The sequence below is a fragment of the Lactuca virosa genome, chromosome 8 (assembly GCF_052849685.1).
Source record: "Lactuca virosa cultivar CGN04683 chromosome 8, Lactuca_virosa_CGN04683_v6, whole genome shotgun sequence".
NCBI classification, from domain to species: Eukaryota; Viridiplantae; Streptophyta; class Magnoliopsida; order Asterales; family Asteraceae; genus Lactuca; species Lactuca virosa.
The window spans coordinates 230,934,242-230,960,566 of record NC_136433.1 but is presented as its reverse complement, the minus strand read 5'-3'; the positions used below and the strand labels follow the sequence as shown (position 1 = coordinate 230,960,566).

The 26,325-nt window shown below is 33.0% G+C and overlaps 1 protein-coding gene across 1 annotated transcript; it reads left to right on the top strand.

The window, feature by feature from the left end:
* The first annotated feature begins 5,642 nt into the window (after positions 1-5,642).
* On the top strand, positions 5,643-16,218 carry LOC145133104 (APETALA2-like protein 5). Its single transcript, XM_079068039.1, has 4 exons — positions 5,643-5,763; positions 6,149-6,273; positions 10,446-10,522; positions 15,608-16,218. The coding sequence occupies exons 1-4, from the start codon at positions 5,662-5,664 to the stop codon at positions 16,111-16,113; spliced, it is 810 nt and encodes a 269-aa protein (XP_078924165.1). The 5' UTR covers positions 5,643-5,661; the 3' UTR covers positions 16,114-16,218.
* Positions 16,219-26,325: the final 10,107 nt, after the last annotated feature.

Genomic DNA, 26,325 nt, shown 5'->3' with positions numbered 1-26,325 from the left:
GCTTGTTTGTTATGTGGTGTATTGATACTTTGGGGGAACTCACTAAGCTTTGGCTTACAGTTTCAGTTTATTTTTTCAGGTACTTCTGAGGATCGTGGGAAAGCAAAGGCGTGATCGTGCACATGTTCCTGTTTTATGTCACTAGGTCTTGGGAAAAGAACTCTGATTTTGAATAATGCTTTTGAAACAATGACTCTTTTTGTAAATAATGTTGGTTAATGGTTGGTTTTAAAAATTTTAAATTTCTTTGATTTTTGGAGTGTTACAGTCCAGGTCGTTACATATATAACTTACATTTTCCTAACATTATATGCTACTCTTAGACAAATGTACTAAGATAATACCATAAATACATTCATCAACATTCATATCAAACTACAATAACACACTAAGACATTACCATGAACACACTCATCTACATTCATCTTGAACTACTCATATAGTAACTACAAGTTCTATCCTTAGAATTTCATATAGCCTATACTTTACTTTGACAAATCTCGATGAAGGTTAGATCTACACATTTGTTCTATAGTAGTGACACTTACTGGTATGAATTTATGGTCTAAACTTAGGTTAGTTCAATAATTAGTAATATGATTTGAAGCCTATGTATCTACAATTGATATATATATATATATATATATATATATATATATATATATATATATATATATATATATATTAGCCATGACTTTGATACCATTTGAAACATACATATGTGTAATTTTCCATATAAAATTAAGTTAATGCATATAAATGTTTATTTTCTGAACGTATGAACAGAATTCAGTTTAAATAGATATATATGTAGTTAAAAAACATTATATTTACGAAATTGAATTTGAATTAAACTGTATTTTGTTTATATGTTAACAAATGTTGCTAACCATCAATATCATTAACTTTAAATGGAGTTGACCATACAACGATATGTAAATGGAATTAGACCTGTAAATATAATAAAATTTGAGAATTATGTCGTCAAGTTATTGATCGTTCAACGCGTGTCTTCCACGCTCTTCTTGGCCATGCTCTTTCTTGACTTTTTTTTTTGTAACGTTCGACGAAGAGTAAACACCAACAACGTGACCAACTAAGAAAAAAGATTCTTTATATTTTTGTCATCGAACTTTCACCAATTTCCATAGTAATACTTGTTGTTTCAAGATTGTCATGTAAGTCCTTATTGCACACATATGGTAGTCGTAGACCCGTTTAGCCAATTTAAATGTATAACTATCATGTGATAAATATTAAAGCCATTGATCAACAAAGATTAGTTGGAACAATGAGAGGAAAAATGACTAGAGACTCGTCATATACACCAGTCAACCTAGATGCAAGAAGAGAATTAAGCGGGTACAGCACCATGTTCAAATAAATAGTTTAAAACATGTTCAAATAGAGAATTTAAAGTTGGGATCAAAATAAGTTAGTCAGCATTTTTAGTCTTTTATTGAATTTTATTAATAATTAATATATTAATTCTAATTCAAAATCATATTAATAGAATAAATATATAAATTAATAATAATACCTTTTAATTAAATAATTTAGAAAATTATATAAAATTGAAAACACCATTTATCCCCATTTGAGTATTCAATTTATAACAATTCTTTTATTCTATTTGTGTGAGTTATAAGTTACAATCATCAAAATGTTCACACATATTTTCCTTCTTAGAAAGAGTTAGAATTTATAAATGAGATCTTACTTCAAGATTGTATATATTACTTGCCTAGGTATATTGTAATTTTTTCATATTGACAACAAAATCGATTGATAGATATAACAAAGGATCACATTTACCCCACTTAAAATACAACCCGAAATGACTAATATTTAATTTTCTTCTAACACTTTTACATTGTTCAACACAATCCTTTTTGTTTCTTAATAAAGCTAACGGATATGGTCATCACTAACCCACTAGAAAAGTGTTGTCACATATACGATACGTCAACTTTACTACATGTCTACCATCAAACCACTAGTCATTGAAAATGGTTACCATTCTTTTGTATTTATCTTTTTATTTTTTTATTTTTATTTTTGACATTAGAATAAATTAAAAAAAATAATTATTAAACAAAAATAAAATATAAATATTAATTAAAACACATTACATTATCTAAAAACATACAAATTTAAATCCTAAATTACTTAAAAACATAAAAAAATATTAAAACCTAAATAACTAAAAAACATAGAAAACATAAAATATACTACTCGTCATCATTGTCGTCCTCGTCGTCGACGACCTCTTTTTCATCAACCGCGTCCTCATTTTCCTCCTCGTCGCTATTGTGTTGTTGGGATTTCCTTTGCCATATGTGCTCAGTCTAATCATAGTCTAATCATGTCGTAGATTGTGACGTGTTTCACTGCTTTGTATTTTCAACAGTCTTGCGAAGTGTGCCAGACTTCCTACTTGTATTACTGCATGTGAATTAAGTATGTCGTCCAGACTATACATACAAATCGCTCTGCTCTCTTCTTCTATTATCATGTTATGTAAAATAACACAAGCTATCAACACCTTCATCAATTTTTCTCTATCTCATGCTCGTGCAGAACGTTTGATCATGTGTCACTTTTGTTTGTGGACCCCAAACGCCTGTTCCACATCCTTCATTGACGATTCTTGTGCCAACTTGAACAATTTTCGTTTTTCATCAGCCGGATATAAGTATGACTTGACAAACATAGCATACTCTGGATATATCTCATCACCAATGTAATACCTATAATTATAATGATATCCATTCACAAGGTATGACATGTTTGATGCTTTGAAAGTGTTTGTTTGTTGAAAATATGTGTTAAGTATATATATATATATATATATATATATATATATATATATATATATATATATATATATATATAAAAGTTATGTTTTACATTTGATTTCTTTTATTCCAACACGTTCACAAAAGAAAAAAAATGGTCAAAAGCCTCTAAGCCAATCAGGTTGTCCGTCTTCGTCCGTAACTCGTACCACGCCACAAGACACCCACCCACCTTTGGGGCGGTGTTCACGCATGACTTTCTTTGCCACATAGGACCTCACGCGTAGGGTGAAACCCCATTCCGGATAGTCTAAACATACGATATCATTTGCTACCTAAGTAAAAGTTACTTAAGAAGTAAATAAAATAAAGTTATTATAGTTTAATATTTTTAATTATGTACCTAAACCAATTAGTTAATTAACTTCATACATATTTGATTGAGTACATCTTCTAGGTAATCATCGTTACTAGAATTAATATGAGAAAGGCAAATTGTATAGACATTTTCTATTTTTTAATTTACAATTTATATTTCTTAAATCAACATTTAATAAATGAAAAAAAAATAGTCCTTATAATGGAGATTTTAAATCATGAATTACAAAATGAAAAACAACTTATAGTATAACTCTTTCTATGCAATTTACCAATTTACAATTGACTAAAAGTTAAAGGTCTTAAATACAAATAACCCCTATGATCAATCAAACTCTGGTTATAAATCTTACCTGGCTCAAGTTAACTAACCATATACCCCCTCCCCCCTCCTCACGAACCACTTAAATTCTCTGCTTTTTCTTCATGTTTTTTAGTATAACTCTTAAACAACATACTCTCCCTCTCCCCCCCTCTCTCTCTCTCTCTCTCTCTCTAAAAGAATTAGTATAGAAAAAAAAATTATAAATGAAGAGAAATGTGAAGAGAAATATGTCACCATCTTCTTCATGCAACAATGAACAGCCATTGATGAATCCAAAATCCAAGAACAAGAAAAAGCAACCTGCTTCTGCAGAACCTCTGCCCAGGACCTCCATTTTCAGAGGTGTTACAAGGTACCAAAAATCTTCAAAAAACTTCAATGTAACTCTTCATTTTTCTATAAATTTGTATGAAATTCGATTTGCATGCATGGAAAATGAACAGGCATAGGCTTACAGGACGATATGAAGCTCATCTGTGGGATAAAGAATCCTGGAATCAGAATCGTAAAAAGAAGGGGAAACAGAGTTTGTTAATTTCTAGTTAATTAAGTTTGAATTTATTAAATTATTATTAATCAAGAGACAGAGATCTGCATTCTGCAATCTTTATCTCTTAATATATAATCTAAATTCAGTTACGAATTTTCTGACTTTGTCTTCTTTTTACTCTGTTTGGGTGTCATCCCCTGTTCCTCCATTGCTGCTTATGTAGTATATTTGGGTAAGCTTTTACTCTCTCTGATTCTCTCCTCATTTTTTTTTTTTTTTTAAATTGAAATAGTTTTTCTTAATATATTTTTTTGTCATTTTTATAATAAAAAATCATTATATTTATGTTTAAAAGGTAAATATATAAGAATTTTACTCAAAGGAAATGATAATAATCATTTTCTGATGTTGATCGATGATCGATGATCAATCAACGAATAACCAATTGCAACTTTTCTTAATACATTTTTTTTATGAATTGGACCACTGAAATTCTTGTTCTGACCAATCTTTGTTTGTTGGTCTTGGTTTCCAGTCATAATAATATTATATTGCGTTGTAATAATGAGCATTTATATAGTATACAAAACATACATGCAATATTTGATATCTAAGAAAAATGTAAAATTTTGTTATTTTAAAATAATAATTATTTGTATTTTTTGTTAGTTGGCAATTATATGTAAAACAATTTGTTATAGATGTTATTTAACTTTTAATGAAATTGATTAATAATGGAACTTTTTACTATTGATGTGAACAATTAAATATTGAATTTATACTTGAGCACTTTTAGTTGTAATCTTTTGTAAATGAGTTTTCCTATTTGAAAAACTATTCAATAGCATTGTAAACTAATACAGTATTTTTTTAAACATCAACTCCAATCACTTATTCTGAGTATTTGTTTTTTTAATTATATTTTACCATCTACTTTTAGTAACATACCATTTGATGCTATAATCATATTTACTTATCAAACATTTATTAAATTTTTATTACTCAATTTATTTTATTAAATATGCAAAACAAAAATCAATATATATATATATATATATATATATATATATATATATATATATATATATATATATATATATATATATATATATATATATATATGTATTAAAAAACTTTAAATAATACAAACAACTACTGGATTTTGTCCTAGAATTATAGTATATATATATATATATATATATATATATATATATATATATATATATATAAATCCATTACGAATCCGTTGAAAATTCATTCCAAAGTCGTATAAGACTATTCAGTGTAAATCCGTTGGTAAGACCCTTTGTTTATGGATTTTGTTACGAAAATGAGTTTTTCTAATAGTGTAATTCTTAAAACTTTTGTGTTATTCATTATTTTTATTTCTTGATCCGCACCATTGATAAAACTATTCATAGAAAAAATAAAATAAAGACTAATAGACTAATATACTCTTTTTGGGTATAATCCAAAAGGTTTATTTTTAAAATTGAGTTATATATATTTTATACTGAACTTCATTTTGGAGGCTAGTATAAAATAAGTTGTCATGCGCGGCGTCCGTGTGTCACTCAAAAATATTTTCCAATTTAATAAATTAAGGGCAAAGTCTAATATCGTATATTTTAGTTTCTTTTTTTTTTCTTTACAAATAATTTCATGATGATATGGTTGATTTAGGGGCATATGATGAAGAAGAGGCTGCTGCTCGCACTTATGATCTTGCTGCTCTTAAGTATTGGGGTCCGGAAACAACTCTGAATTTTCCGGTAACGACTTTATATGGTCTCTAATATTACTTTATACTTCTTATGGGTATGTATCAATCGAGAGAGTTGCATATTAATTTGTATTTGTTCATTTTAACATAGCAAACGTTTGCATCTTTTTGTGGATTTATAAACTTTCCTTTTTCTAAAGTTTATTTTACTAAATCCAATGCATTTTTTATATGACATGCAAAAAAGTTTGTCAAAAAAGGGGGGCTAGTGAACATATCAAATGTGTACATTCAAAAATGTGCTTTTTGTAACTGGAAATGGTAATCACAAAGATCTTCCATACGAATAGTTATATGGAAACTTATACAGTATGAATTAAAAGTTGTACACTATCAATATCTCAACTGATTCGATCTTGCAAATAATATGATAGCCGGAAATGTACAAAATCGAGATGGAAGAAATGCAAAAAATGTCTAAGGAAGAATACTTAGCCGTGTTAAGAAGGAACAGTAGTGGATTTTCTCGAGGCGTTTCAAAATTCCGAGGTGTAGCAAGGTAAATTGCTTCTCCTAGCTTTATATTTTCACTAGTTTGCAATATTTTAAATGAGATTTGATATTTTCATTTAAGTTTTTTTTTCATCCGCTTAAACAGTAAACGATTTGAATTTTATACTTTCACTTAAATTGAAGAAAGAAAATCATGTTGAAATATATAAAAGTGATATCACCTGGTTGAATAAAAAATCTAAATAAAAATATTAAATCATTTTCGTTTTAAATATTTATTATTAGTGTGAGAAAAAAACAAAACTTTTCTCTAATAATTCAGTTATGAATCGTGCGCAATATATAAATTTTAGTGCACGATATACAAGTGATTAAAGAAACCTTTTCTTGGATTAGTTAATGATTGGTTTGGAGAAAGTTTCGTGTAACTAAAAACATGGTCTAAAATGATTTTAGATTAAAGGGGTCAAAATTGGACAAAGGTGTATTTGAATATAATAAATCTTTTAAAACGTATACATTAAACAAAATTTGGTAGTTATTATAAATACAACGTTTTAATCATTTTTAATATATTTATGTATTAGTTACTTATGGAATCTAATAAGTAATAACAAAGACCAATTTTTTTAGTACTTTTTAAAATGTTAATTATTAATAGACATGGTATTCAACTAGACGTTACAAATATTAATACACGACACCAATATGACATGTGTTTCCGTGTATAAGTTTGGGCAATTCATGTTTTGTATTTATTCTTGTCGACACATATTTAAAATTTGTATTTCGTGTTAGACACGAATTTGCATGTATAAATACATATAAGACCCAAATAAAATACATGTGACATGCAATATAAAACACATATAAACATGATTAAAATGAAAATTTTAAATTTCTTCCATTACCCCTTTGACCTTTGACCCATTGATAAAACATGTTAGGAACGTAGATAGGAGTTTGTACCTTGGATTAAGATTTTTTCAATTGTTTTCCGAACTTACCAAAATGGTATTCGTGTAAATTCATAAGTTTGTATAACACTACTAAAAAGTGTCGTATTTATATTGTGTCATGTATTAAACATATTGTTTGTGTGTTGTGTTCATGTTTCATAATCAGACATATTTTACAATTTATATTATGTTTCACAAATTCGTATCGTTTAAAATTCTTGTCTGGCCCATAACATGACACACATATACAAATTGTCAGATCTATATACAACCAGTTTTCTTTGCCATTTTATCACCTTCAATGCATCCTCTACAATTTTTTTTTAATTTTTTTTTATTTATTATTATTTTTTTGTGATACGTTATAATAAATGATCATATAAATCATAATAAGATTAAATTTATTGATTTGTCTTTATTTATTTGGTTTTAATGTCTCCAAATATAATAATAACTATTTTATTATTTAGGGTGACTTATCTTTTAATCGTTTTCGACATACCAATAATTTTTTTGAGTTATCATTACACCATTGAAATAGACTTCAACCGAGTAGTTATGTCATATTAAATGTCATAATGGACGTAGTGTCATCGACGAACAGAAATAAATGAACAAATTATATCATATTAGATTCCATCACATGCTACGTATGATTCAGTGGTAGTTTATTCGTTTGAAATCCGTTCTAACAGTGTAATGGAGATCCAAAAAATTGTGTATCAGATTATTGAGTATAATTTAAAGATAATCGATATAAAAGCACACTAACTATTACTAGTTATCATTTTATGAAAAAAAAAAAAAAAACTTGTCAAATGAAAAATTACAGAAAAAACTATTATAATTGATGCAATTTAATGATATATGTTATTTTTTTTAGCATAAATTACAAATTTGGCTCTTCTATATTACACAAAATTACAAGTTCGGTCGAGATTTTAAAATTATTCCAGTGTCGTCCTTAAGTTTGTATTTCGTTACACATATGGTCCCCATGTTTTACTCAAAATTTGCATGTTTAGTTCAAATTTCGAATTAATTTTATATAGGCGGGATGATATGCAACCAAATGCAAACATAAAGACAATGTTGAGACGATATAAAAATTTGGACTAAATTTGTGATTTTTTTGTAAAACAAAAAAACCAAATACGTAATTTACTCTATTTTTTTATTTCCAAATCATAAATTTTTTTGACAAATTTGTTTCTCAAATTAACCGAATATAATATATAAAAATGGTTAATTTGAAATTTAATACGTTTCCTTCAACAAAAACAATTACAGATAAAATATGATATAACAAGTAAAAATGGTTAACTAAAAAAATAATCAAAATATTAAAGATTTGATTGAATTATATTAAAATATTAAAATATTTTAATTAATTTTCTCCATCCAAAAAGTACATTAAATATAATAATCTGTTGACGGGAATAAATAATAAGAGTATGCATCTTGTGAATATAAATATATCGGTCCATTGCATTAGTTTATAAATACATATATCATGGTTGATTTGGGATAAACAATCCCTTACTAATTATTTATAATTTTTGGAGTAAATATTATAATAAAATGACATACATTTGCTTTTAATTTTTAAATATCAAATAAACCAGACAACCACGTTTCTATGACCATTTTTTTAATAAACGTACTTATCATATTTTTACTTTAGAGCATGATTTTCAGTCAATAAATACTAAAACTTAATTAGTTTTTAAAAGCTTTTGAGTGTGTATCCTCCATTCAAGATATTTCTCCCAAAACCCCTACATTTAGGGCTATAAACGAACTGAACGTTCACCGAACTGTTTGTGAACCGTTCGGCGGGAAGTTCGTTTATGTTCGTTTATTTAATAAACGAACGAACATGAACACAAAAAATCTCGTTCGTTTAGTTAAACGAACGAACATGAACAATGGTCTCGTTCGTTCAATTATGTTCATGAACGTTCGTTTATGTTGTTCGTTTACGTTTGTATATGTTCGTTCATATAAGTTCATTTTATCTTCATATATGTTTAATTGTGTTTGATTACATTACTATATTATATGTTCATTTATGTTCATATATGTTTGCTTATCTTTATTTGTTTGTTTATGTTCGTTTAGCATGTTCACGAACATAAACGAACGAACATGAACAAAAAAACTCGTTCGTTTAACCGTTCGTATTCGTTCATTTGTTCGATTAACTTAAACGAACGAACATGAACAAGCCATGTTCGTGTTCGTTCGGTTCGTTTACAGCCTTACCTACATTTGGTCTAAAGTAAAATCTAACCCGCCATATTTTAACATCTCTGTCAAATATGAGCTATTATGTTTTTTGGTCAGTTTAGCAATATTTATCATGATTATAAGTAACGTTAGGTGTGATTTGAAGGTAATGTCAAAGCCTCAAACTTTTATAAGTTGTGACGAGTCATGTCGTTTGTAAGACGTGACTTAAAATAACAATTATATATATATATATATATATATATATATATATATATATATATATAGAGAGAGAGAGAGAGAGAAAGACAGAGAGAGAAAAAAAATTCAATAGAGAACCATAATTATTGGTTCTCCAAAAAACATTTTTTTAGAGCTTACTATTTATTGAAAAAAACACTAAAATTTTTTAAATTAATAACTTCACATTGTAAATGCTAAAAAATAAATTATATATTTTTCGAGTTCACCGTGTGAATTCAGATTCACACTGCGAATTTGCACAAATTTACACTGTGAATTTGACGAAATTCACACTGTGAATTTGACGAAATTCACACTGTGAATTTGACGATTTTTTTTATCGAATTTGATGTCATTTGAAAAATGATAAAAAGTTATTAATTTCTGTACATTTAGTTTTTTTTTTATATAAGAAAAACAAGCTCTAAATATTGAAAAAAAGATTGATTCTTTGGTTAACTATGATTATCTATTGAACCTCACTCTCATATATATATATATATATATATATATATATATATATATATATATATATAACTTAAGACGATATTTTATTAAAGTTTTGCGTTAAATACAAGTTTTGGAGCTATCACAAAGTCAAAATGAATTTTTTAGAACCTTAATATTTACATAACAACTAAAAATTAAGGGATATTTAAAACATAAACACATCATATTTTTTTAGGTCAAAATCATATCATACAAAGACTTAACCTTCCAAATCTCTTGGTAAAATAGATTTGATACTAAAAGATAGTATTTAATTTTTTTTTTTTGCCTCGCGCAGACATCATCACAATGGAAGGTGGGAGGCACGGATTGGACGAGTCAATGGTAACAAATACATATATCTAGGAACTTTCGGTATGTATATACATTCTCACCCTTATTTAGGAAAAAAGAAAATTTTAATATCACTAAAGACCTTATAAATTGTATTTTTTTTAGATTACATCTTAATTTTATTTTTATTAACTTTTTTTTGAAAAAGACTCGTATATTTAGTTTACTTTTTTAGCAGTTTTTCCGAAAAAACATGTTAAATGTGAGAGTTATTTCGATAAAAAAAGTTAAGAGACTTTTTTTTTCAGAAAAAAAGTTAAAGAGTTGAACCGGAAAAAAGCTAAAAGTTAAAGGATTTTTTCATAGAAAATGAAAAATAAAAATGTATTTAAATAAAAATTTAATCTAAAAGCTAAAAGTTAAAAATGTATTATATATATATATATATATATATATATATATATATATATATATATATATGACTGAATTATTGTGAGAACTAAAAAAACGTGTGAACTTAATAATCAACTCGTCATTTTTTAATACCAAAAACACCAATATTTTCCAAATTGTGCGTCTAAGTCTTATCTCAGCTCAAAAAAAAGATTTAATAATTGTTTTTATTTATTTTCGAAATTTGCATGTATACACAATCAGTTGTTGTATAGACCGTTGATTGTGCTCATCAGCAGTCCGTACAATTGCTAATTGTGTTCATCAGCAGTTTTACAAAAAAAACCAAAAAAAAAAAAAAATTCGTTAAATTTTTTTTTAGCCTAGATATGGCTTAGACGTATCATTTAGAAAAGATTGGTGTTTTTGGTGTTGAAAAATGATGAGTTGATTATGAGTTCACGAGTTATCACAAATCTTTTGGTTCTCATATATATATATATATATATATATATATATATATATATATATATATATATATATATATATAAAAGCATGTTTTTAGAGCATCTTTAATTAGCACTTTTCTTTTATTGACCACTTAAAAGCTTTAGGGCACATAGTTTATTTGTTTTTTTATTAATCACTCGATATAGATAAGATATAGATAATGAATGATCAATATATTTTTATGTTTAATACAATTAACCCATTATTCTTTAATTATATTTTATTTTATTCTCTTAATTATATTTTAGTTTTAATCATTTGTTATTTATTTACTAAATATTTTTTTCTTATTATATATTTAATGATCGTTCATCTATGAAATATAAATTTTATAATAATTATATAACATTTTTAATATTTTATAGCATAATAGTTTTTTATATATAAATACCCAATATAATTGTATTTATATAATTTATTTGTTTGTGTGTAAAATCCCAAAATTCAAGGCCAAAAATTTTATTTTTAGATAAGTTATTATAAACCAACAGTATAAGAAAACATCCATAATATCATGTCATGTCAAAATCAAAGTAGAAGTAATCAAAACATGTTATCATAAAACAATATCAGAGTGTAATCCCAAAGATCTCATGTGCGGAAAACCATAGTGTGATGCGCTGCGATCGAGCCGACTCCTTTCCTTGAAAACGAACTACCTGAAACCAAAACTGAAAACCGTAAGCACAAAGCTTAGCGAGTTCCCCATCATACCACATACCATATCTGGGTGCCCGACCTACCCCTTCGGTATCTTTCAACCGGTAACCACCTAGCATATCTGGGTGCTGGCCTCCCCTTCGGTCTCTTTCAACCGATAACCGCCTAGCATATCTGGGTGCTGGCCTCCCCTTCGGTCTCTTTCAACCAGTAACCGGGAGCTAACCTCCCATTCGGTATCTTTCAACCGGTAATTGGGGACTATTTCACCCCCTACCACTACCACATAATAACATAGCATAACATACATGAATATATTGTCAGGCATATCTGGGTGCCCGACCTACCCCTTCGGTATCTTTTAACCGGTATCCGAGGACTATTTCACCCCTACTACTACCACATAATAACATATCATGATTATACTGCTAGGCATGCATGGGTACTATCTACCCCTTTGGTATCTTTCAACCGGTAACTAGGTCTATATCACCCCTACCACCACTAACACATATGTCATAGCATCCTAGCACATAAAGCATATCAGATAACAACACACCAGATAATTATCACAAAGACAATCATCTAACAAACAATTCCTACTAGTGGGCCGGCATTGTGGCCGTAGACCCACTCCTACTGGAAGGTAACTCACCTCACACTGCTGAAGTCCCGTAGACACAATCCCACACTACTGAAGTCCCGCAGACTCAACCCCAGCTGCTGGATGACAGATTCCCGAACTGTCAACACCAAAATAACACCCAATTAAGAATTGGGTTCCAATACATAACCATAAGTCCATGCTTGGGGGTAAAATGCTACTCTACCCCTAACTTGGCTTGATTCAAGCCCGAGGCCCAATCCAAAGGCCCAAAAGTCCAACTATGGCTCAAAGCCCAACATATGGTCCAATTTTCCAAATTGGGCCCAAGCTTTACATCTCTTATTCAAAGGCCTAACCAAAAAGTCCAGTCCAACTTTCAACATTCTAATGGCCCAATTATCACATAGTCATAAAGGCCCAAACTATGGCCCATCTATGGCCCAATTTTGCAAATTGGGCCCAACTCCTCATATGGGCCTTACCTCAAAGCCCATTACATATTCTAGTCCATTTGCTTGATCTTGGATGACCCATTATTATCCTAATCATCAAAGCCCAATAGAAAGGCCCAACTTAAGGCCCAACTTAAGGCCCAAGTGAAATTAGGGTTTCACCTAAAATGATGATTAGGGTTAAGTTTTCCTACTTAACCCATTAAGGACTTAATCCATTAAGTCCAATGTTGACTTAGGTTGATTGTAAATGATTATTAATTAATATTCTAAGTTCATTAATTAATCCCGATGCGATCCCGATAAATCCCAAATTAGGGTTTTATTGCATTAGGGTTTTCCAAACCCTAATTAGGGTTTCCAACCGACATTAGCCCATTAGGCCCAATAGCTAAGTCCTTAGATCCATTAGGGTTCTCTAAGCCCATTCGACACATGTTTGGATTTTAATGTCAATTAGGGCTTTATTGGGCCCATTAGGGCTTACAAGGCCCATTAGGGTTTTAGTCCCTTGTCCAAACATCCCAACCGAATCACAACACAACTAAGTACACCGTCACCCGACACGGCGGCCGGTGGCGGCAGCCACCACCCTAAGGTGGTGGTTTTCAAGTTCTTTTCATTATTCCATTTTTTTTGTTACAATTACAATGAAAGTACCAAAGTAACACACCCACTAACTAAGCTAAACATACACACACATAACCATCTTGGTTGTCGGCGGTGGTGAGTGGCGGCAGCCACCATCCTATGGTGGCGGTGATGCCATTTCCGAGAGCTTCAGCCATACACACACATTCACCAACTCAAACACACACATCTTCACTTCTTTGCTCGGGAAAGGAAGCCAACCACCCATTGACGGCGACAGTGGTGATTTTACAATGGCAGCCACCACCTCACGGTGGTGGCGGTGGCTTTTGATAGTCTCCGGTCTTACAGCCACACACACATGACCCTTGAAACAGAATCACACCCATACGAACTCACGGTTACCTCCCCTGGTGGCCGGTGGCGGCGGCGATGACGGAAAATAGAAAGAAATGGCGGCATGAGGAGGCATAAGACGTCGAACCCATAAAAAGGAACAAGAAGGAGGTGTTGTCGACATTCCGAGAGTCTTCTGGTTGCTCATAGCCCACACAACGACGTCCCTAGCTCCGATCTCCAGTCTTCAAAGGCACCTCCGGTTGCACAAACGTCATCGGCAGCAGGAGGTCACGAGTCGGCGACACCCACGACGTCGTATCCTTCTCCAATCTTCGACTGATGCAGTGCCTGATCCCGGTTCTCATCGGTCTCCGTTATTGCCGGCGACAGAGGCATTTGACGGTGCTAGGTGGTCGGAGGTAGCAGCGGCGCCGAAGATGGGTGAGGTGAGAGTGGCGGCTGCATATGATATTAGGTATAGGGTTTTAGGAGGCCGGTGCACGGTGATGGGTTAAATACCCGTATCCCATACAAACTCGCTACAGATTTGTCACAACCAGTCCCTCCTTACCATATCTTTTCCAAACTAAACCCAAATTTTACCTTTTCTACCCCATCTTCGGAAATTCCCTTCAAATTTGATACCTGATTTACCAAACCGCCCCTAGGCTCCCAAAATCTCTTCAATGAAGTCCCAATAATTACCATTTAGTCCCTGCCTTCCATAATACTTACAAATTAAGTCCGGATTTTACACTTTTAACCCCCAATCTCTTAAAGTGTGACAATTAGCTCTACGAGACCATCATTTGATATATAGTTATTTATTTTAGGGCTATTATTCATTCATTAATTTGTTTATTTATTTAATAAATAAACAAGGTGTTACATTGTGGGATATAATATATGTTTAAAAACGACTAAATAGAAGATTTTATAGAACATTTAATAGGAATGATGAAAAATTAGTAAAGTTTAAAGAAAAAATCTAGTGGAAGAAGTTGAAGATGTTATTTATTTGAAGATAACTTGACATATTCTCATACCTCTTAGATTAAAAAGGGGGTATCCGAAACTTAATCCTGTAAATATGGGGGCAAAAGCATGAAGTTGTATATTAAAGAGTGTCCTAAAAGAAAATTGGAACCTGTCTAGTGTGTAGTTTATGCTCATGTGTCACATAATGAAATGGCATATAAGGACATGGATTTTTTAATTTAGATTGGGATTATTGGCAGAAGAAAGTAGACTTATTTATTTATTTATTTATTTATACTTTTCAGTCAACTAGATCTCATATTAAAATAACGACTATTAAAATAATAAAGAAAAATGGAGTAGAAATGTATTCTACTATTCTTTATTATTTTTTGTGTGATATTCTAACTTGGCGAATTGCTATTTCATATTTAACCCCCCCCCCCCCCCCCCCCCCCCCCAAAAAAAAAAAAAAAAAAAAAAAAACAAATTGAAATTAGTTTGTTTGACCCAAGGGTCAAAGAATGAAGTACGATTTAATCTTATTGCTCATGTCATTTCCAAATAGATCATGTAATCTTTGTAACATCCAGTTCGTACTTGGCTTTGACCGCTATTCATGTTTGATGTTTACAGGCACCCAAGAGGATGCAGCCAGAGCATATGACAAAGCAGCCATAATGTATCGAGGAGAAAATGCTGTAACCAACTTTGATATTAGCAATTATACTAACTACTTCGATGATTCCCCACAAACTGAACAAGCTCCATCAAATGCTGAACTGAATGAGAACAATCATGATGATGGCATAAGATCTGAACAACAAGAACAACAACAAAACGAGGAAGAAGTTGCTCATGAAGTTAAAGAGGAGATGTTTCCTGAAACACATTTTGCATCTTCAGTTGATGAAGACCATCCTTGGAGACATTTTATGGATCCAGAACATATATCTCATCTTCCATTTGATGAGTCTAGTGAACGAATGGACTTGCTTTATGATTATGGCTTTGAGGCTAACCTTGACTCCATTTTCAATGACCCTATTGTCAATGGGAGTGGTTGCATGACTTTGCCAGAATCTTCTTTCATGTACTCCACATCCTCAATGATGAACCCCGTTTCTGGCCCTTTGGTTTAGACCTCTGATCGATTCAGGATGAGTTTTGGAGTAAGATATTGGTATTAGAAAAGTTTTTATGTATTATTTCTTTGTTTCAGACTATAGTAGGCCTGCTTATTTTTTTAGTTCGTCATATACTTAGAGGAGCACAAAGATGGTGTCCATCTTGTAGTCTTTTTTCTTTCTTTGTCAAAAAAAACATGCTTTTTCTAGCTTATGAAATCAATGACAAAAAAATTGTACATAGAAAATTGATAAGGACTTTCTTCCCTATGTCTTTTTTTGTTTGCATGGTTCTAACATGCTTTCTTGTAAGATGGCTACACTACAAGAAACTGCCGCTTTAGTCACCACATGTTGTAGCTGTTGTAAAAGACCTTTGTGTGAACGAGTATCATTGGTGAAAGTTTTTTTAACAAAATTTGAAAATTTTCACTATAAGGCCGGACGGTATCATAGCGGGGAAGAGGTGCGGGAGCCTTCCCGCACGACGGAACACCGGACCGTCACTGAGGGAGGCGGAGGTGCGGGAATGGGGGAGGGGACGATACCCCACGTTCTCTCTCCCTCTATCACTGGCTGAGCAATTTTTTTTTGTGTAATAGCCGTTGATTAACGGTAAAAAAAAAATTGTTTTGTTTTTTTTTTCCAACGGATATATGCATTTAAACTCAATTTTTTTTGTTTTTTTGTTTTTGTTTTTGTTTTACCTTTTTAAACACCTATAAATACCCAACTATTTACCTTCAATCAACATTCAAACAAACCCTCTATTCTCTCTATTTTCTTCTAAAAAAAAATGAATCCTGACAATCAAACCCCAACTTCCGATCGAAGGAAAAAAAGTCATGGTTCGAGTTTAAACATCCCTACTCGAAACATTTTTGTTATAGATTCATCACCACAAGGAGTTTATCGCCCACAACTCGATGCTCTCATTCAATCCTCACTACAATTTCAATACCAAAATGTTGGGCAATATTACCCGATCCAAGTTCCAAATGTTACGTCGCAAATGTTTTCAAACTTTGTTGTTTTTCCGGATCAACAATCGCCAAATCAACCTCAACCCCAAACCCAAACTCAAACTCAAACCCAAACCCAACAACAACGCCAACTTGTCGATGAGTTGGATGACTCGGAAGAAGAAGAGATGGTTCCCGAAACTCAACCCACACCACCCCCACAAAGACGTAATGGGAAAAAACAAGCGCGCGAGGGTGTCGCACAACCGGGAAGACAAAAGTCGACAGCATGGCTTCCACACGAAGAGCTAATTTTGGTCAAAGCTTGGGGTGACATTTCTGAGGATTCGATTCAAGGAAACGCACAACCAGAGACCATTTTTGGTTTCGCATTTTAGAACGGTTTCGAGAGGAGCTAGAAAAAGGTGACGACTACCGTACGAAACATCAACTGAATTCGAAGTTTCGAGAAATAGCAAAAGGGGTTTCAAAAATAAACGGGTTGTACAACAACCTAAAAACCCAATGAAAAAGTGGCCAAGGCGACGGACAAATACTTCAAGAAGCTTTGCAGTTTTACCTTGAGGAAGTCGGAAAACCATTCAAGTGGCACGATTGTTGGAAATTATTGGTCTGATGTCCTAGGTGGAAAAAATACGAGTAAGATTTTATTTTTGAAGTCCAACAATCAAAGCGAACGAAAACGGGCTCTAGTGGTTACACAACCTCCTCCGATGCTCGGGTCGGTCTAGATTTAAATCAGGATGACGAACTCGAGCTAGAAGAAATTGTCCGCCCAATGGGTAGAGACAAAGCGAAGAGAAAGGGAAAAAGGACTTCTTCGGGTGCATCTGATTTCAGCGTGGACATTGACGAAATGCGGACAATAACATCGTCGTTTGATCGATATAATCTTAATTTCTCCGAGCGTTTGGCTTTCGACAAAGAAAAAGAAGAAGCAAGGAAAAATGAGCGGGCGGAGAGACAAGAAATGGAGGATATGAAGTTTTTGATGGAAAACACCGATCATCTCTCGGGACCGACTCTCGAGTTCGTGATGAAGAAGAGGGAAAAAATTTTGAAAAAATATTTTTCGTAGGTCGTTGTTGGTTTGTTTGATTTTTAGTTTGTGTTTTTTTTTCTAGTTTTTTAAATTTTAGGTTTAATGTAATTTTTATTTTAATTAATGAAATGCTTTTATTTTTAATTAAATTTTATGTTTAGTATTAATTTAAAAATTATAAATCATAAAAAAAATTATTTAAAAAAAAAAGTGAGGGAACCCTTCCCACCCATTTCTTGGGTTTTAGGTGAGGGAAAGGAAAGTGAGGGAAAGAGGGCTATAGCCCACAAAAAGTGAGGGAAGCTTCCCTCCCATACCCTCCGGTCTAAGGCGAGAGACATATGTCACTAGAAGTTTTACCTATCCTAAACTTTGTTGACTGAATTTTATCTTTATGTCTCTAAAATATTATTTTAAAATACTTTTTATATTCATTTTTAGTTAAAAAATATAGTGTGAGTTAAATTTTCTATCATCAAACAACAAAATGTCGTCCTTAACTTTTCGTTTGGGTAACACCTCTCGTGTTTTCTCTCTCTCTCTCTCTCTCTCTCTCTCTCTCTCTCTCGTTTGGGTAACACCTCTCGTGTTTTCTCTCTCTTTCGTTTGTTTGAGACTATTGTTGAGTTGTGAAGTTATATTCTCATTTGACCTCATAGCCGTTAGGCAGACCCGAAAGAGCGGGCGGAGGCCAAGGGGAGCCGCCCCTTGTGGGGGCCAAGGGCCTTAGAAGAAATTTTTTCAGGCAAATTCTTATATCGTATTCGTCCTTTAAATGTGTCATGTGACAGATTTGTTAAAGTTTCTAGGCTTTAACTTATTGGCCTAATTTACGTTAGTTTGCTCATATAAATAGCTTAGGGATGTCAACGGAGGTAAATAAGACGGAGATTGCATCTCCCACCCACATCCCTAAAATTTCTTCATTACCCCGCCCCGCCTTCGCCCCGCCCCCGAAATTTCCAGCCTCGCCACCCTAGCCCCTGCCCGCGAATTCATGGATTACCCCCGCCCCCAATTGATTGCGGGATTTTTTATTGGACTAAAAGAAGTTTTTTGAGTTTAAAGAAGCTTTTTTTAGTTAAAATAGTTGTGTATAACATAATTTTACATGTTAAAAACAAAAATGTTATCACATCTCGAAAACGTTATACTAACAACTTAAAAACATGTTTTTTTGCTGACTTTTGAAAGCACAAAATCATTGTTATTGTTTATTATATTTATATAACTAATATAATATATATATATATATATATATATATATATATATATATATATATATAATATTAACGGGGCCCCCATGGGGGGGTTTAGGACGGGACTACCTACCCCCGTCCCTGCTCCCGAAATTAAAACGAGCGGTAACCTTGCCCCCACCCCTGGTTTTTTTAACAAATATCCCTCATATGGGATCGGGGCCCCACGAGTTTGGGTTCCCACGAGACTTTTTGACATCTCTAAAATAGATAATTGAATTTGTGTAACCTAATTAAAGTAAGTTAAGCAAGCAAAATTTTAATTTGATAGTCATCAATAAAATCTTTCTATTTATTTATTTCTCTCTCTCTCTCTCTCTCTCTATATATATATATATATATATATATATATATATATATATATATATATATATATCTTAACACCTTATAAAGTATATTTAGTTAAATGCTGAATTTTAAGTCGTACAAGCCCTTATGCAATATATACAATAAATTTATGCATCGAATCTTATTTGGTCAAGATACACATGGCTTTTGACCAGATCTCATTTCCTATCTCGTCCAACAACCTCCCCACTATTTCGCCCTTTCTTCATCCTTATAATCATATACCTCTGGCCATTTATATAATATATACGCTCTTCTCCATTCACCATCTACGCCTACCTCCATCACCACTCTCCTATTTCTCCATAACCGGTGACCAACACCACCTCACACCTAATACCACTGTCGTCATCAGCTCTGTATCACAGCACCAACGTCACACCACTATTACACCGCCATCACCAGACACTCAACTGTCATCATTCTCCTCCTTCTCTCCCTTAATTGGAGACCATCGCAAGCATATACTCATACCCTACTCCATCTTCAGCCACCTGGATACCCTCCTCGACGATCGATGCAGTGAGAAACCCTAGTCACCATAATCTTCATATTCATTAATCGGAGATCATCGCAAACTCATTCATCTCTCTCACTATAATCTCCATGAATAACCCTAGCTTAGAGTTCCAAGAGCCCCCTGTTCCCTAACTATGAATGGTGTGTGGTGGTGAAGGTTGCCTGTTAGGGAATACCACCACCCTTCTCCTTCTCTATTCCACTTATAGCCCTCCAAGTACGATTTCAGATAATCTTTCGATCACCTTCTTTCTCTCTCTTTTCTTAATGTTTTCCAGTCACCATTATGTTCTCTCTTAAAAAATTGTAGACACTACCCAAATGTAAATAATGTGTATTTAATCTATTCTGTGAAGTTCTTGTTTGTTGTTGTAACTGTTTTCTTTTGAAGAACAAGGCAAGGCACCGCATGTTTTCGATGGAAAGCCCCAAATAAGATGCACTTTCTTATTATGCTACATCTCTTCTCCCTCTTATGGCCACGGTAGGATTATTGATGGACATACATATTCTTCGATTTTGTTTGCATCTTTTTGTTAACTTTGAGTTCTGACAGGTTCAAATATAAGGGGTGGAAAATATAAGGGTGAAAATATTGATCTACTCTGGAGGGCTTGGATCTTGTTATTGTTGCAAGTATATTTCTATTTTATAAAAGTGTTGGGATTCAAACTTATTTTTTTCTGTTTCTCTTCTGCTCTTTCTTTGTTGCAAAATGATGGCCCAAAAGATTACTGTAGGATAGATGCATCTAGAAAACAACTTTGTACATGCATCTCTTTTAAGTTTCATCTATTTGAAGAGCCTACTTAGCTTTAGTTCTAATATTTATGGTTGTTTGTTCTTTGTTTACATTGTTTATTTGATTCAGAAAGGGAATAAGTGGGGATTGTCTTTTAACTATTGATCAAAACTATTTTGTTTGTGAACAAAATAGTTTTGATCTTATCTATTAGATTGTATCTAATCTATACTAAGAACTGATCTTATCATAAAGATACAAGATCTGATCTATTCTATATTTATCTATAATAACTGCCTAATATACAAAAGATTACAAGAGAAGAACTATACTATAAGCTGACGCTGTTGAACTTGTTAAGCTGGCGTTGGCGCTGCGACCCGTAAACACTGATGCTAATGAATCAGCATGTTATGTGTTTGACTCATCAGATCATAAGGTGTGACCTTACAATCTACCCCTATCTGATGATGTCAAAACTAATATTTTAACGAATTCTTTGGCTCCTACTCCCCATGAGAATAAGAATGTATTTTTAACTCTTCAGCTTTAATGAATGCTCCCCTGAGAATAAGAGTGGCTCCCCATTTGAGAGAAGATGAAGAACTGATAATGTTGATATCAGCTTAACTCCTGCATGGAATGTGCTTTACCAAGTGGGATTTTCTATTCTAGTAGAGAGATTTCTTTCTATTTCAACCAAGATTCTTTATCTCCCTTTTTTGACATCAGCAGCTAATCTTCAAGCAGAATAGACTATCAACTTGTAGTCTACTAATATTGTGACGTGTTCTGGTAGCGTGGGTTAAAACTACGATTCACTGACATAGTGTTTCGAGATCTCATCAGCATGTGGTTTCATACGTTGAATCATAAATCTCTTTTATTAGAAGAAAAATGGCAAGAATAGATAGGTGCGTGTAATATATCACGGAGAATGATATACCCATCAACACAGATTTTTCAAGTTGTCATCAGCGTATGGTACATTACGCTGAATCATAAAACTTTAAAGAAGAGTATAAGGGCAAGACTGGATTGATGCGTGTGATAGCCTACATATATAGACTAACCATCGGCATAGACTTTTGAACTTTTATCAATGTATGGTTTTACACAGTGAATCATTAAGCACAAATTAAGATGACTTGTGGAAGAGAAGTAGGATGTCTCAGTCACGCTAAGGTGAAATCAGCTTGAATCATTGACAATGATAACCCATCAGCAAGAAGGGGTTTAATCCTTGCATCATGGAGTTAATTGCAGTCTAGAATCAAAGATTCACCGTTAAATCATAATGGTACCATGTCTACCTCAAAATAGGAGGTTAGGGACATGAACAACCCTTTGTCATCCAGGTACCTGACAAGTATCTCTTACACTAATGACTATGCATTCAGGGTAAGCAATTGGATTATGCTCAATGTTTCAGTAAAAAAAATAATAAACACCCTAGCCTTTTGATCAATATTTTTCATTTGGACCAGGCTATATCACTTCTGAGAGTTTAAACAATTCTAGACAACCAGCATGAGAGGGTGACTTAGTGTTCTCAGAAGATGGTCTCGCTGATGAGAAACTTAGAGAGATTTCTTTGTCACATACAACATCATGCTTCTAGGGACGATGATATGTCAAAACATAAATACCAGTCTAAAAAATGCCACCGTCAGATTCCTTTTATATATAATGGTACAAGAGAATAATATAAGAATACACACAAAAGAATAAGTCAAACAAGAAATAGTTTAAACAAAAGAAGGTTCAACTTTTTCAGAAAAGTGTTCAAGAGTTGATCCATCAAATCTTTGGAATTGAATGGTTATAAATATACTTCCATTTTCCAAGATATCTACCACTTAAAATATCAGTTATAAAAAGGAACAAACAAGGGTAAGTACGTCATCAAGCAACTCACAATTGATGAATTCTTTTATCATTAAAGTGTCACAAATGGATTTCAAGCTTCATCAGGGGCAAGATAGAAACAAGTATAAGTCTTTGTAACGAACGATTTAACTGACTTGAATCCATAAGACCATCGTATCTTCAAGATCAACATGAGGAAATACGAGGTTTTATTGGATTATGAGTCAGTAGATGAAGCTAAGACTTACTGCTTTGATGGTTTCTCTTTACATCCATAACAGTGAGTGGATGAGAAAGATGGTATCCGTAAGAGGAAAAGGACACGATGTCACTCTTTTTCACAATACCGAAAACATTGAGATCCTTCAAGACAACTTCAGCCCTTTAAAATAAGATGTAGAAAAATCTTAGATAGGTTTGAAAAGGAAATATATGTATATACTAAATGTAAGACTTTGCATTCATAATGAAAGAAGCACTTGTTTGTTTTTGAGTTTTTCATAAGATCAAAAAAGGTAATTAACAATTAAACCATAGAGAGCATGCCAAGAGCAGCAATTAATTTGTTCAAACTCTTTTCATCTAATGCCTTGGTGAAGATGTCAGCTAGTTGATCAGTTGATGAAATATAGAACAATTCCACTTTTCCCTTCTGAACTATGTCCCTGATGAAATGATGGCGAATGTCAATGTGCTTGGTCTTGGAATGTTGCACTGGATTTTGAATCATCTGAATGGCACTGGTGTTATCACAGCAGATGGGTGTCTTTGAGAAGTTCAGACCATAATCCTAGAGCTGATTTTGAATCCATAGAATCTGGGCACAACACCTTCCAGCGACAACATATTCAACCTCAGCGGTAGAACAAGCCACTGATGTCTGCTTTTGTCTTGACCAACTTATCAATATATTTCCAAGCATTTGAACTCCTCCTGAAGTGCTTTTACGATCAATGCCACACCTACCATGATCGGAGTCAGTGTATCCTACCAGCTTGAATTCATAGTCATGAGGATACCATAACCCAAGATTAGGTGTATGTTTTAAGTACCGGAAGATCCTCTTGAAATAATGAAGATGAGATTCCTTAGGAGTGACATGATAAGGAGCACACAATATAGTGGTAGATATAATGTCAGCGCGACTGTCTGTACGATAGAGTACAGAGCCTATCATTCCTCCAAACAGAGTTGCATTCACATCAGTGCTACTTGGATTACTGCCAATAGACGTTGATGAAGACATTAGTGTCTTTGCCGATTTGCAATCGGTAAAACCATACTTCTTGAACATATCTGCAATATATTTAGCTTGAAAAACAAAAACACCATCAGTTAGTTCTTTGACCTGCAAGCCCAAAAAGAAAGTTAGTTCACCCATCATGTTCATCTTGAATTTCTTGGCCATGACCTCCACAAATTCTGAACTTAGCTTCTCATCAGTGGATCCGAAGATGATATCATCCACATACACTTAAGCAAGAATGATATGAGATCCTGATTGCTTTATGGACATAGTGTTATCAATATTTCCTCGTTTGTATCCTCTTGAGAGAAGATAGCTTGCCAACGTGTCATACCATGCCTTGGGAGTCTGCTTTAAGCCATAGACAACTTTATCAAGACGATCCACATGATCTGGAAACTCATCATTTTCAAACCCTGAAGGTTGTTTTAGAAAGACTTCTTCTTGAAGAACTCCACATAGAAAGGAATTCTTGACATCCATTTGGTAGACTTTGAAGTTTTTAAAAGAGGCAAAAGCTAGAAACAGACGAATTGCTTCAAGTCTTGCAACTGGAGCAAATGTTTCATCATAGTCTAACCCTTCAAGTTGACAAAAAACTTGAGCTACAAGCATGAATTTGTTTCTCATTACGATTCCATCTTCATTGATTTTGTTTTTGAAAACCCAACGAGTACCAACGATAGTCTTTCCTTGAGGTTTGAGAACAAGAGTCCAAACACGATGACGTTCAAATTCATTTAGCTCATCTTGCATGGCCTTAATCCCATCAGCCTCTTTCAACGCATTAACGACATTCTTTGGTTCAATCATTGAGACGAAGTTAACAAACATGAAAAAGTTGTTGATGACTCTGCTACGAGTGAGAATCCCAGAATTTACATCTCCAATGATTTGAGATTATGGATGATCTTGAAGGATTCTTGGATTAGACACTTCATTTGTATTGCTTTGGGCAGAGTCTTCCTGATTTGATGAATCAGCTTCTTCATGAACACCTGGATGATCTTCAGAGATAGGCTAAGAACTAATTAATTGATCAACATTGGGAACAGTGGGATCTGTGTCATTTGACATGAGCTCATGAATTGGGTCTGAAGGACTGAAAGTGAGCTCATTTAGAATTGACGAGGGGTGATCAACTCATGAATGAATGAATCCTCATCAAAGGTGACATGAATTGTTTCTTCAACAATTTTTCCTTAAAGATTAAATACTCTGAAAGCCTTGGACACACTGGAATATCCTAAAAATACCCCCACATCAGCTGTAGCCTCAAACTGAATGCTGATCTCTTTGATTCAAGATGTAACAAACACATCCGAACACATGAAAGTAAGAAATGTCTGGTTTTCTTCCTTTTAATAGCTCATAAGCAGTTTTCCCATGACATTTGACAATAATAGACCAGTTTTGAGTATAACACACTGTATTGACAGCCTCAACCCAAAATGACAATGAAAGACCAGCTTCAACAACCATAGTTCTACTAGCTTCAAACTGTTTCTTGTTTCTGCAATGACATTTTTTGGGGGAGTTCTAACTGCTGAAAAGTTCTGAGAGATTCCCGAGACAGAGCAAAAATCTTCCATAGAAGAGTTTCTGAACTTAGTTCCATGATCACCTCACAATTTATTTACTTTGTGATCATAAAGAACTTCCCATTGCTTAATGAGAGCAATGATTTCATCAGTGGCATGACTTTTCTTTCTTAAAAACACAACCCATGTAAACCTTGAAAATTCATCTACAATTCTAAGAGTGTATTTCATTCCAGCCTTTGACTTAATTGGAACTGGTCCAAAAAGATCCATATGAAGAAGATGAAGAGGTTTGATAATTGAAGAACAAGACTTTGGTTTGAACGAATACTTGGTTTTCTTCCCCTTTTCACACGCTGAGCACACTTTGTCTTTGATAAATTGCATCTTAGGAATTCCTCTCACAAGCTGATTTCCTGCAATCCTAGAGATGCTCTTGAAATTTAGATGTGATAGCCTTTTGTGCCAAAGCCAATTTAGATGAGACTAAGCACGATAGAAAAAGCAACGACGAAGAGATTTTTCAACAGAAAACATATCCAGAACATAGATGTTGTTTTGTCGATTTGTAGTAAGAATAGTGATGTTCTATTGATCAACAAATTTTCCTTCTTTCTTATTAAATAGAACTTCATAGCCAGCATTGTTGGGTCATATTTATGTGGTTTATGTTGGGAT

Coding starts and splice junctions, on each gene's coding strand:
- LOC145133104 (XM_079068039.1), top strand. CDS start 5,662: ATGGTTGATTTAGGGGCATATGATGAAGAAGAGGCTGCTGCTCGCACT. Junction 5,764..6,148: donor AAACAACTCTGAATTTTCCG/GTAACGACTTTA, acceptor ATAATATGATAG/CCGGAAATGTACAAAATCGA. Junction 10,523..15,607: donor CATATATCTAGGAACTTTCG/GTATGTATATAC, acceptor TGATGTTTACAG/GCACCCAAGAGGATGCAGCC.